General features: G+C 31.2%; 1 protein-coding gene across 9 annotated transcripts in view; it reads right to left on the bottom strand.

Moving 5' to 3' along the window:
- LOC111686066 (probable dolichyl pyrophosphate Man9GlcNAc2 alpha-1,3-glucosyltransferase) overlaps positions 1 to 14,609 on the bottom strand; it is a 363,172-nt gene that overhangs the window by 268,821 nt on the left and 79,742 nt on the right. For 2 of the 9 annotated variants that reach the window (XR_006940046.1, XR_006940050.1), the window contains one exon: positions 11,553 to 13,017. The exons of 5 other annotated variants lie outside the window; for them this stretch is intronic. Coding sequence is in view for 1 of the 4 variants with exons in the window: in XM_046945106.1 (XP_046801062.1) it covers positions 13,027 to 13,036 (10 nt within the window). In the remaining 3 variants the exon portion in view is untranslated. Of the gene's footprint in view, positions 1 to 11,552; positions 13,037 to 14,609 lie in introns of those variants that run through there. 2 more of the 9 variants (XR_006940051.1, XM_046945106.1) reach the window with 2 other exon arrangements.

Here is a 14,609-nt window from a genome sequence, read left to right as displayed (position 1 = left end):
ATTGAAAAAATAAAATCAAACAAAACAGGCCTAAACCTCAAAGAAAAATGGGTCCAAAATGTTAGTATGGGAATCGGTTGGGTATTTGAAAAGTTTCACCCCCTGTTATACAAAACCACCAACGTATTTAAAATTCTAAAGTCAGAGATTCTAGACTATTCCTAAAGACTTATTTGCAAAACTCAGAAAAAACAGAAAGTCACTATTGCTGCCAAAAAACTACAAAATAAATAGCCAAAAAAGAACGTGCACAGGAGCGAAATACGTGGTGACCTGTCTGCTTCATCGTTTCTAACATGCATTATAAATCATTTGTAAGTAAACTATTTATCTGACATGCTGACAATAATATTATATTCAGATGGATGCGGATATCTAAATAGAAATCACAAAAAAATTGAAAAACCAATCAGTTTATTTGCCCATTGAACACGTCGCTTACACGAAAAACCGTACAAATTTATAACAAAATAAAGAAAATGTCATTTGATGCTATATATTTGAATTAGGGTTTTTTAATTACAATTACCAATAACTAATTCGTTTTTCTTCAATAAGACCTAGAAAAGGAAAGAATGATTTAACTGTCTCAGAACTACGCTGCGTAAAATATAAAACCAATTTTGACAGATTGCTGATTTATCTTGTTTGGACGAACTAACAAGGATATGTCTAAAAACTCCTACGACCACTTGGGTAACACAAGGAGGACCCATGTGAGCCTAACCTAATGTATTTGGAGTATTTTTTGGGATTGAGTTACCCTCTCTAATCACTAATGGTTTTTAATATATATAACTTAAATCTAAAGCAAAAAGTTCATTTTATTTTCAATAATATATTCCAATTTAAATATTTTCAATATAAGTGAAAAAATAAATATTTTGTTACACACCCAAGGGGTTATATTGTTATATGAAAAAATAATAGAAACAATTATTTTTTCAACGATATAAAAAATTTTCGAGTACAAAAAACTATAATAACTGAGTAACAAAAGAACACAGCAAAATCTTTACTTACCTGGTAGTATACAAACAATATTGTAGAAAAGTGTAAGTAGTTACTTTTTGGGTGAATAACTACTTATTTTTGTTCGGCGATGACCAAAAAATAAATGGTTACAAATATGCTTAGCCGACTTTTCGGATTTAAAACTGTTTTACAGTTATTTTATATTTGCTAGTCTAGTCATTTACTAAATGCCCCATTAAAAAGAATTTTAATTTTGAAATTTTCCAATCTAATTTCTGCACAATTTCAGCATATTTGATCGATAATATCAGTGGTAAAGACATTTTACCAATTTTCTATTAATCTCTGTTTAAATTCGATTTTTGCTTTTTCAAGATAAATATTGCATAATGAGTTTTATAATTAATTAAAAAAAAATAAAAATCATTGCCTTTTTTTATTTGTGCCTTATGGTTTAAAAACACAATTGTGGAAGGTACATATATAAGTTTCGGCACAGCCGAATATTGCATTATTTTGGGGCAATCTTCAGATGAAGGATCAGGGATTAAATTAAAATTCATGCTCGAAAGTTGTTTATGGATACCCAATAAGTTAATTTTGTTTGCTAGTTTAAGCGCCCAATAGAGGTGGTTTAAACGTGAGCAAGAAATGCAAAAGTGCAAACAGCTGATGCAAAATAATAATTAATTAATACAATATTTATCATAACACACGGATGGTATATTTCTGTTTCTGTATCATCAATATAGAACTACACGCCCATCTTACCCCCAATTTAGAGCCATACGTATAACAACGGATTCCTACTGGTATTTGCTCTAGTTTTCCGCTTGACCAAGATATTCTATCAAAGTTTTTGACATATTCTGTGTCTGGAATGCGATTAGGCACGTCCGATGATCGTGTATAACCTTTCAATATGTCCAGTATACATTGATGGCATGTCAGGATATTTTTAACCGTCAAAATTTCAATTGTCAATCAAGATTTAGCTCTGTATTCATAAAGGTATTAATCTCTTATTTTAGGTATATTACGTAGATTTTCCATACAAAATTCCTACAATAAACCATCAAAAACACGTCGTAATATATTTCATAGACCCCATAAAGTATATATATTATGTGACCTCGTATGATTCTAAGACGATATAGGTATCTCCATACGTCTGAATGTTGTTGGCACGATATCGTCCACAAAAAAAATCCACCCATCTCACTTTTTTCCCAAAATATTTTCTATTAATCAGAAATGTTGGGAAAAATCGGTCAACGATTTCACATAGCCCCCTACAAATGTACCCTTCGGATTATAACGTAAGCTGCTTTAAACATTCATAAATTCGTTGTTTATGAAGCAAATGCCACAAGTCTGGATTTTGACTTCCGTAATTTTGAATTATGGCGGACATAAAACCATAATTGGAATGCTGATTGCTGGCTTCAAAATAATTATATGGCTCCCATCAGAAAATTATATTAACGCTCATTATATTCTTAATAATTCGAGTGCCACAATGAAATTCGACATGAATTTGGTTTGTATGAGCTAAAATTGCTATACAAAATTTTACGTAGATCGGTCTATAATTTACCTACCCTCCATAAAAAGACTCCATCAGAAATTACTGTAGTGATCAGTTCTACAAAATTTTAAGAAAATCGTTCCATAATTGACCCCACCCTAATAATATCCCCTCTAGAAATGACTATAACGCTAATTACCGTCTTCAAAATAATTATATGGCCACAAAAATCGACATTACCAGTATTGTGTGACACCAAATATCCGTACGTAATTTTGTAGGATTGGTCCATCTACCCCCCATTTAACGTTCAGTACTGAGCCATTTTTTACGAATTTGATAGTTTTACTAGACAAATAAAATTCTATATAAATTTGTTTTGTATGCGCTAAATCCTCGTATATAAACTTCCTGTAAAAAAATCAGTTAAACGCTCATTACTGCCTTAAAAATGCGAATACAGTGGTGAAATTCGACATAAATATAATTTTCATACAAAAATCGTTCTGCAAGATTTTACGATGATCAATTCATAATTGGCCCTACCTTTATATAAGCTCCCCTCTAGGAAACGCTGTAAAGACAAATGTGGATTGGTACGTTATTGACACTACCACTCCTTTAAAAAACTCAGTTTATTGTTATAAAAATTGAACAAATCGATTTGTTTTCAAAAGTTAAACCTTTATTAATGGACCTCTTTTTAATATTAATTTGATGTCCATGATAACATCGATATAAAATAAATATTGAAGTTTGTTTATATGGCAATAATTTGATGGTCGGATTATAAGATTCGGCATAGCCGAATATAATACTCTTAAGGTAGAATTATCCTAACGTTGCTGTCCACGTACTGTAACGTACCGTGAGCACGTTTGTGCACTTATAGAATATTTAAAAACGTAACGCTTGTCTTGAAAATAAACACAAAATAATTTAAGTTTTTAGACGTTTTTTTAATATAAAGGTAAATTAATTCGCAATAATTTGCTTATTTTTATAAGACTATTTTATGTATTTAAAAAAATCAAAACCTATAAAAAGCAAAAATAAATTACAATAAATATTCAATCAGCTGTTCGAAACAGTGATGGTTATTTAGAGGCACTTTCTTTAAAATGATCTACTTAGCCATTATATGTTTTCTATTCAGGTGCAGGAATTATAGGATTTCAAATGTGTGATATATAATTGAAAATGTCTCTGCTACTAATTATCATATATGGTCAACATGGATATCAATAGAAAGATCTGAGAATGTCTATCGATTGACATACAAAATTACATATATCTTTAAACCATTGAGACCAAAAGTCAAATTTTAGGTTTTCTTATATTGACTTTTTACAAAAGTATAGTTATCTCAAAAATATATCGATATAATAGTTCTTCATATCACATTAAATTTTGTAGACATCATGTTGGGCTTTCATGTGAGATATGATTGAGAAGTCTATCTCAACTCAATCGCGCGATTTTTTTAAATTATTTTTAACTTTTTTTAGAGAGTATTGAAAAATTTTAAGTTACCTTTACTTGCACTTGCAAAATTGAATGTATGTATAACGAGCATATCGGTTAAGTAGTATCGAGCTATATAAATTGCATTAAATATAAATTAATGATTTTAAAAATATACATTTTTAAACTTACACTGGCGTTATGTATTTAATGAGATGGAGCTCTCAAATTTATATCATATGAAAGCCCAATTTTTGTCTTCAAAATTTTATGTAGTATGAAGTACCATTATATCGATATATTTTTGAGATAACAGTGCTTTTGTAATAAAGTCAATATTTGAAAACATAACATTTCACCCTGGCTCTCAATGGGTTAATAATCATATTATATATCAATCAAATGATATTTCAAAGACCTTATTATTGATACCTATATCGATAATATATATAAATAATTAGTCGAGATATAATCAGTTATGTATTAATGTATCATATTTTATTACTGAAACGATATTGTTACAATATCATTTTTTATTATTTTATCATAGTTTTATATAAAAACAATATCATAAGGAAAGGTACCATTTAGCACGTAAATACTGTCGTTCTCGTATCGCTTATGGTAGTTTATATCGCCTAAGTGATATCGTTTCGATATCGTTATAATATCGTTGGATTTCTTGTTTTTATGAAAGTCAACACCCGATACATTTAAAGCTCTAAATAGGAGATATGAACAATTATAGACCGATCGTAAAAGATTCTGTACATAAAATTTATATTTCAGTCAAATTTTGTATCGTAATTTAGTAAAAAGTAATGTGTGTTTAAATGATTTTCTGAAGGGAACCTTGTATGGGACCGACCACACATATGTTATGAACCAATCGTGAAAAAATCTTGAAATAGAATTTTTGTATACAAAACTAATATTTGTGTCAAATTTTGTATCAATAGCTTTATTTGGCAATGAGTAATGTGCTTTTAAGAGATTTTCGTAAAACGACTATGTATGGGAGCTATGTCCAAAGAGCTTTAACCAAATATGGACCGATCGTAAACCAATTTTATACTGAATTTATGTATATAAGAAAAATAGTTTTGCTAAATGTTTGGATATCAATATTAGGTTAAGTGTTACGTGCATTTTTTGGACCTAGTATGAGAGCTGTGACCAAATATGAACCGATCGTAAAACAATTTTATAGTGAATTTATTTATATAAGAGCAACATTTTTGCTAAAAATATATGGATATCAATATTTGGTTATGGGTTTTATGCGTTTTCTCTGATTTTTGGGAGGGAAGCTTGTATGGGAGCTATGGCCAAAGATGTACCGATCGTGAAATTTTTTTGAAATAATATTTATGTGTACAAAAATATTATTTATGTCAAATAATTTATGGGTATCACTATTTGATAATTAATTATGTGCCTTTAAGTGTTTTTCCAAAAAGGACCTTGTATGGGAGCTCTAATCAATTATGGACCGATAAGAAAAAATTTCACAATATTATTACTCTGTATATGAGCAATACTTGTGCCAAATTTATAAGGAGATCTTAATTTAATAATAAGTTACGTGCGTTAAGGTAACCAAATATGAAACCATCAAAAATTTTTTCCTCTGAGTGAGTTCTATTAACATAGAATTTTAATTTGTAAAATTTTGTGAAGATATCGACATTGTGGCGGAAGTTATTAACAAAAAACCCATTTTCCGGGAATATGTACTTTTGTATGGGAGGTATATGAAATTTTGGACCTATTCTGGAGACTTTCCGCAGAGATTAAGCTATTGTATAGAAACAAATATATGGTGATTTTTGTGGAATTATCTTGCATAGTTTTCGAGGTTGTTTTAAATTTTGATTCATAACTTTTCCCGATGTGAACCGATTTTGCTCATTTTCAATACCAAACTGCTTAGGATAACAATAAATATTTTCGGTGAATTTGGTTGATTTCCTTGGCTTAGTTTCAACGTGAGCAGACAGACGGACATAGCTAAATCGATTCAGAATTTCATAAGGACCCAGAATATATATACTTTGTTGGGTCTCAGATTTTTTTATATACAAAATTAAACTTTATTGTTTTCTTAAATTAATTTACAAAAAATCTTAAGGACTAATCCCACGAAGCCATGGAGCTTATCTGTAGGATATTATAAATACAAACTTTTAATTAATTTTTTAACAATATTTAAAAAAAAAATGGTTTTCATTGCGAATTTAAAAAATACTCTTTTATGACTTTTTTTCTTTTATGCATATATTGGATATTTTATATATTTAAGGGAAATTTTGTTGAATATACTCGTTAAGGCTACGCTTAGGCTTCTTTTTCCGTAATTATTTTTAAATCGTTCAAACTTGTATCTGCCATCTGCTCGGCCTCTTGTGTTGTATACGTGGTCGATTGGTGTAAGGAACCTGTGGTCGTTATAGAATTCATTTACCATAGTAATGTTGTGTAGACTTTTGATGTTTAGAACCTAAAGTTTTGTGGCCATTTTGGTGCTTTTGACGTTTGTGTTAGTGTTTAGGTTGTTGACGTTGGTATCGCGGTTACCTCTTTGAACCAGGTTTGTGTTGTTTTGTAATCTAAAAAAGTTGTTATTAACGTTTGCGTTGATGTTTGAGTTTGAGGAAGTTATATTTGTGTTTGTTTAGTTTCTTACTATGATATTGTTACTGACGCGGTCCAATTGACGACTGACAGAAGTACTGTTTAGAGTGGCGTAATCGGTTAAATTATTGGTGACTGCGGTGCTGGTGTTATGTAGTTATGAAGTTGGTTTTTTTGTTGTTGATTTTTTAGGATTTTTAGAATATGGTCTTGCGTTTGTTGTAGACTATTGCAGTACGTGGAATTTCCCCAAGCTGTAATTCCGTGTCGTATATAGGATTCAGTTAAGGAGAAGTATACTTGCTTCAGAACTTGCTGAGCAACTGTAAATGTACAGTTGCTCAGGTGGAAAAGGCTATAAGCAGATTTTCGGAGTTTTTTCCGAAGGTCTTGAATATGTGGGAGCATTTGAATTGTTCGTCTACAAACACTCCTAGGTATTTAAAAGTTTTTACGATTTCTATTATTGTTGTACATGTGTCAGTAGATAAATTGGGGTTGTGTAGACATTGGTTGCTTGGAATTTGAGTTTAATTTCTTTACATGGTAGATGCGTTGGTCTAATGTGCATTAGTTTCGTTTATGATGCATTGATAACGAGACCGTTATCGTGGCTCCATTTTGTTACAACATCTAGTTCATTTTGCATAATTTTGGTAGCATCTTCAATTTTCTTATCCGCTACTACGATTGCTGTGTCGTCTGCATAAGCGAATGTTTTGCTTTTTTTTAAAGAGTTTATCATATCATTAGCATATAATAGATACAAAATTGGACCTAGCTTCGAACCCTGCGGTACGCCGTTGTCACATGACAATGCTTGATCGCTTAAACAGTTTGCAATTTTAACTCTATAAGTCCAAAGCTCCAAATAGTTTCTAAACCAGTTCAAACAATTACCTCTTATTCCATTCCTTTCCAAAGTATCTAACAAATTTGTGTGCGAAAGAGTATCAAAAGCTTTGCTGAAATCTATGAACAGGGTTAGACAGTGTAAGTTCTCGCTGAGATATTTATTTATATTGTGCGCAAAATTTCCCAACAGTTTGTTGATATTCTTACCCTTTTGAAAGCCGTATTGATTAGGATTAAGTATTTTATATCTTTTTAAGAAGCTGTTTAGTCTTCGAACAATTACCTCTTCTAGGATCTTTTCAATGATGGACAAAATAGCGATTGGTCTGTAATTGTTGCAGTCATCTTTAGTGCCGTTTTTATAAATAGGGCGTATAATTGAAGTTTTTAACAGCTTTGGAATAGATGCACTGTTGATGCTTGCGTTCACAAATGCTGTTATAATTGGGGTTAAAACTGCAGCGTTCGCTTTTACATCTTTTGGCCTAATGTCATCTATACCGGCGCCTTTTTTCAGGTTTATTTTTGTTAAAATGTAAAAAATTTCCTCCTCATTTGATGGTAGGAAATGCATAGCGTTCATTATTGTTGGTTTATAATATTGCAATGTATTTATACTGCATTTATGTAATATATTTTTGACGTTATTACTAAAGTTTATTGCGAATTTATTAGCTATTGTCAAGATATTTTCACCTTTAAAATTGTTATAATTATAATTTTATCGATATTATTAACTTTTTTGGCCGTTATCTCGTTTATTAATTGCCACGTTTTTCGGATATCATTACTGTTTTCAATGAATTTCGCTTTATAATAATTGTTTTTTGCATAATTTAACTTTTTATTTAATAAATTTCTGAATTTTTTATATTCGATTTCGTAAGTTTTGTTATTTCTATTGTTCCGCCTCTTGTTAAAAAGTTTATCCCGAATATTACAACAATTTAATAAATATTCATTTAGCCACGGATTTACTTTTCTTTTATTATTAATCGTTTTTGCGTGTTTGATTTTTGCATTTTGGTAAATGTTATTAAATTCATCATATATTTTTTTTTAAATAAATCATCAGCGTTTAACTTTTGTTGAATTGGGACATTTCAGTTTATTTCGCGCATATATTTGTTGACTTTAAATTTATTGATATTGGCATGCTGACATGCAATGGTTGGATCACTCTGCTTTTGTTTTATTTGATTTTCTTTTGTTTCGTAAACAGAAAAGAGCGTAATGATCAGAGATACTTGTTCTCACTATTGAAGCGTGTGTTTTTGATGAGGTTTTGTTGTTGCGTACATGGATATGATCAACACAGGTACTTGTGTTTTTACTCTTGTTTATGATGTATTGCAGTCCATTCGACGACAGCATGTCTTTATATTTTGTTGTTGTTAAATTTTGCGTGGATATTATTATCACCAATAACAATGTCTTATTTGTTTTTTATTATATTTATTGTGTTCATATTTTTCTTTAGAGATACAAAAATTGTTTATGACAATATTTTTAATAATGATTAAATTGTTAATGTTATCAACTCAATATCAGCATTATTATTTATAAGAATTGGATGTGAGATATCGTTCTTTTTTGCAAAAATGTGCCCGTTTCTCACCCAGAAGAATTTCCAATTTGCCTCTTTGGCCTTAGTTTTTGCTTGCCAAAGCAGACGCCTGTTGTTGTGTGTTAGCTGATCGTTAATGTATATGTAATTTTTGTTGTTTTCATCTCCTGTTAATACTTTAGATTCTATCCCATGTCGTTTTAATTTCCCCAATAATTCTTTCTTCTTATTATGGGAAGTAAACTCTACGATTATCTTTTTAAATTTTTTAAGGTAATAGGAGTTGCTTATGTCAAAGTCATTTAATTCTACATTAAGAGATGTTGCGATTGTTTTTACGGCATCGTTTGGTAAAATGTTTTCATTGGGAATATTTTTAATTTCAATGCTTTTGCTTTCAAGTTGTTGTTGTAAATCGATTATTTGTGTTTTCATGATTTGCATTTCTTTTTCATTTTCTTTATTGCTCTCACAAAGCGTAATTACTTGAGATGAAAGATCGCATACTTGAGAGGTGAGAGTTGTGAGGGTGTTTGTTATTGTATTGACAGCAGTTTGAATGTTTGCGTTTATTTGATTATTTTGATTAACGGATACTGCTAGCTGTTCCATGATTGCTTTTATATCAATTGTGTTTGTTTTCATTGTTGAAACGTCAGCTTTAAGAGCTGAAACATCATCTTTTAAGAGAGAAACACTTTTGTTTACATCGCTTAAAGAGAGGCCGTCTTTAAATCGTTTATTTTCATTATTTTCGATCACTTCATCATCTCTCTGTTGTTTTGTTGCTGGTTGGTTACTATTATCAACTATTGTTTTCTGTGTTTTATAATTCTTTTATTTTATTTTTTGAGATTTATTTTTCTTTTTTTAATAGCACAAAAACAGATATATGATATTTTTAATTTATAATTTTGGGGAATATATTTTTCAATATTAAAAGGTTTGATTGTTATTTATTAATTTTCACTTTAGACACTTTTATGCAAGAATATGTAAAAGCGGCGTTAAAAACACGTCTGTTCGCAATGAAAGTAATGAATATTTCTTGGTGTTACACACGGAATGACAATGTTATATATACCCTCTATCACCACTGACGGTGGTGAAGGGTATAAAAAAGCTCACAAAATAAAAAATATAATACAATAAGAAGACATTTTCTGAAAATAAATTTAAAAAAGATAATAGTTGCAACAAACATTTTCAGCTAAACAACTACAGAAGGAAGAAACAAATATAGAATTTTACTCTTGCCCTCCTTATATTTATTATGTAAGATTAGTTTTTAGTTTTATATGTTTATTATTTTCTTAAATATATTACGTGAAAGGAAAAATTCAAACGGATGTTGCCCTGGAATCGTACAATACTCCACTGAATTGGAAGACAATTTCAAAATGCCTCACCTTGTATTATGCGGACAAGGTTCACTGGTTTAAGAAAACCAGCCGATTCAGGAATTTTATGGACAAGTCTACACGCATTTGTCTTTTATACTTAACAAAATTGGATGTCGAGATAAGCCTTAAAACTATTCACTCACACTTACCGAGACTTGTCACTGCGGATTTGCCACAGGCTCTACCTATGCCTAAAGTTAGAAAACCAAAATTTCCGCTCCGACTACGCACAGCGGAGTCGTAACAACAGCTCCAATCCTAGCACATCCAAACTTTAGAAAACGATTTTACATTCAATGCGATGCATCGAATTATGGCATAGGCGCGGTATTATTTCAAAAAGATGAAGAGAATAATGAAATTCCGATTTCATTCTTCTCTCAGAAACTTAAACGGGCCCAAAATTAATACAGTGTCACTGAAAAAGAATGCTATGCGGCTGTAATGGCGATCAAAAGATTCCGACAATATGAGGAATTGATGCCTTTCACAGTTATCACAGATCACGCTAGCTTGAAATGGCTCATATCTTTAAGGGATTTAAGTGGAAGACTGGCGAGATGGGCATTAAAGCTTCAATCTTACGATTTTCAAATAGAGCATAGAAAAGCTTCAGAGAATGTAGTAGCCGATACTTTGTCGAGGTTAGTGGAAGAGGTTATGTTAGATGGAAATGATATACTAGGTTTTGATACAACAGAATTCGAGTCCGAAGAATATCTAGAATTGATAGAATCCATAAAAGAAAACCAGGCGAAACTACCGGATCTCAAAGTTGTAAACGGTATGATTTATAAAATAACTAGTTCAAGCAGAGAGTTAGATGATTTAGAAGAATTTCAATGGAAATTGTGGGTCCCCAGTAATGTGACAAATGCACTTATAGAAGAAGCTCATAATCCAGTGGAAAAAGCCCATGGCGGAATTCATAAAACATTACACCGTCTCCGAACGAAATATAAAAATGATAGAAACTATTTAATATTTCCGTGAACTATACATATCGCTAGGAAAAGTGGGTGAGGTTACTTAACTAATGCTTTGAATGTTGATTGCCCGGCTAACTAGTGCGGAGTATCCGTGGGTGTAGCCTATGTTGGGCACTCATGATCAAAAGATAACTTACCTTAATTTGTAATCTTACACTATCTTTCCTGCACTAAGCCTGGGAAATATAGAGTTTTGTTGAGATTGTAGGTCTGACAGCGGGGGAGTTGGCATGTTCTTCCTGGATGTTCCAAGCATTAGTGGCTCGTCTTGCACCTTCGTTTTTGTTGTTCCTTGCTTTGTTTTGCTTGCATAGATTTTTTGTTTCCAGTTTGTTTTATTTGTTTCTATTTTACTTAGGTTTGTGAAGTTTTTCTTGTTAATTGTATGTAATTGTTTTAATTCTTATGGTCTGTGATTTGTTGTTCATTGGTTTGTTTTGCCAGAAATTTTTAGATTTCAAAATCCCAAACAAAAAAGTATTTCCCACAAAAAAAAACTATTCATCTCAAGCACGGCCTCAAATGAACCATCAGATTCTTTTATACTTAACAAAATTGGATTCGAGAGATTTGTGATAAGTCTTAAAAACTATTCACTCACACTTACCGAGATAAAGCACCTGATACTTTTATTCGAGGTTTAAGCGGCGACTTGCCATGGCTTTTAGGTATAAAATAAACTGCGGATTTGCCACAGGCTCTACCTATGCCTAAAGTTAGAAAACCAAAATTTCCACTCCGACTACGCACAGCGGAGTCGTAAAATTTTTAGGTTTCAAAATCCCAAACGAAAAAGTATTTCTCACAAAAAAAAACTATACATCTCAAGCACGACCTCAAATGAACCATCAAATTCAACAAGGATTTATTGGCTTATACGCCAAGACCACAGGTTAATATTAACCATCAAGGACATACAAATAACCACCAATCTTTTTAAAATTAGAGATAAGAACTTCATTTTACATTTTTCTAAATTTAAAATTTTTTATCGGAATTTTAGGCAATGACAGCTTAAAACAGTTGGGGGCAATTATTTGCACTAGAAGTAGTTGTATGTTGCTTGAGAATGAAAGAATAAAAATTCATCAAATCAGAATCAATTAACATGCAATCATTATAGCAGACAGATATTAGATTCCAGACATCACAGAAGTTTTTTCCATTAATAATGGAAAGTATTAATAAACCATGTTACCCTTTGGCTTAAAGAACGCCGAATAGCTCTTGATTATATATTGTGTGAATGTATTGGTGTGTGTTGTTTTATTTATATTGACGATATAATCGTTTTTGGCAAAAATGAGGACGCTTATGTCCATCATTTAGAAAAAAATTCTCGAAAATGCCATTTTTAAAGAATCTGTCGAATTTTTTGATTTAATAATTTCTTCTGATGAAATTAAGACGAACAATGAAAAAAAAAAAACAAAAAAAAGTTAAGGCTATATCTAAAATTTCACTGCCCAAAACATTAAAAGTGTTAAGATCATTCTTAGGTCTGTCAAGGTATCGTCGTTTCGTTCGAGATTATGCAATGCTCGCCAAGCCTTTTGACATCCCTTTTAAGAGAGGAGGAAGGTCGTACATCCAAAAATCAATCTGCAAAAATTAAAATAAACTTGAATTCGGAAGCTATTTCTGCTTTCAATAAAATTAAGGCAACTCTCGTTTCCAGATATGTACTGCTGACATATCCAAATGTTAGTAAAGAATTTACTCTAACGACTGACACATCAAACTTTGCCATTGGTGCGGTACTTTCTTAAGATGATAAACCGCCACTAACGAAAAAGAAATGTTGACGATTATTTGGGCCTTAACCCTAGCTCTGGCACCAACTTTTTTCTACGTTATCTGGCACTATTTACATATGTAAATATGATTAATTTTATACAATTTGTATGGAAAATTTATTTAAATGTTATATTTTTAATGAGGAAATAAGTATGTTTTTAATCAAATATTATACTTTATGTTTTGAATAAGTGTAATTTTCTTTCTTTTTTGATAATATATATGTATATGGGTGTTTAATTTTAATTAAAACTTCTAAAGTAATAAAAAAATTTAAAATAACGGAAAAAAGTAAAGTGTATTAATGCATCCAACATTTACATTTTGATACCGATAACCTAAGAAACCAAGTATTCGATACTCATTTGTTGGAAAGTCCCGTTAAATTTTTTTTCTTCATGTTTAAGTTTGTTGTTCAGTTTATGTTCTCTTATTTTATCATTCTGGCATCTAAAACCATAATGGAACCTAAAGATAAAAAATTTAAGCTTTTGAGCGTTTCGTCAGTGTCCCGGTAAGAAACTATGAATTTTTTAGAAGATGAATACTACATTTCAAATAAATTAGGCTTTCATATGACGCACAAATAAGATATTTTCATGACCTGGTTGACAACATCTACTCTGATGAAGAAGAAATGGCAGCAGACGTTACGCCACCAGTTTCCACAGATGAGAGTAATATACCAATAATATTTGAAGAAGTGGAAAATGAGGCATCTGATGTTGAAACCACTTCATATCCTGTCGAGTTGGGACACGGGGGTGACTCAGACAATGAGAATGAAGTCGAAGAAGAGGAAGTAGATACTGGTATGACAGTCAGAGAAGAAATAAATTATTTTGTTGCTAAGGATGGAACATCATGGAGTAAATATCCACCAAAATTTCATCGGATGCGACGTCAAAATATCTTTCGAGAAAATCGGTTTGCCGGTCCAAATCCTACTACAAAGAATTTAGGAATTGTGGATACATTCAATGCTTGCAACATGGGGATTGTCTCTTGTTGGAACGATGAAAAAAAATAAATCTTGTATACCCTCTGAGTTCAAAGCATCACCACAGCGACCAGAACATTCAACATTATTCGGATATGGGGAAAACAGAACTATTTGTTCCTATGTGTCAAAAAAGAACAAATCGGTTATATTATTATCGACAATGCCATGTGACAACACAATATCTGATATAAAACAAAAACCAAATATAATATTGTTTTACAATCAGACAAAGGGTGGTGTAGACGTAATGGACCACATGTTAGGACAATATACAACGAAACGCCAAACAAAGCGCTGGCCGCTTGCACTTTTTTATAATATTTTAGACATATCAGCACTTGCGGCATTCATTATATATTCCGAAAACAACCCGTCACATTTTACATCAAAAAGA

The sequence above is a fragment of the Lucilia cuprina genome, chromosome 2 (genome assembly GCF_022045245.1).
Source record: "Lucilia cuprina isolate Lc7/37 chromosome 2, ASM2204524v1, whole genome shotgun sequence".
Taxonomy (NCBI): Eukaryota; Metazoa; Arthropoda; class Insecta; order Diptera; family Calliphoridae; genus Lucilia; species Lucilia cuprina.
The sequence above is the reverse complement of the archived record's forward strand: the minus strand, read 5'-3'. Positions and strand labels throughout refer to the sequence as shown.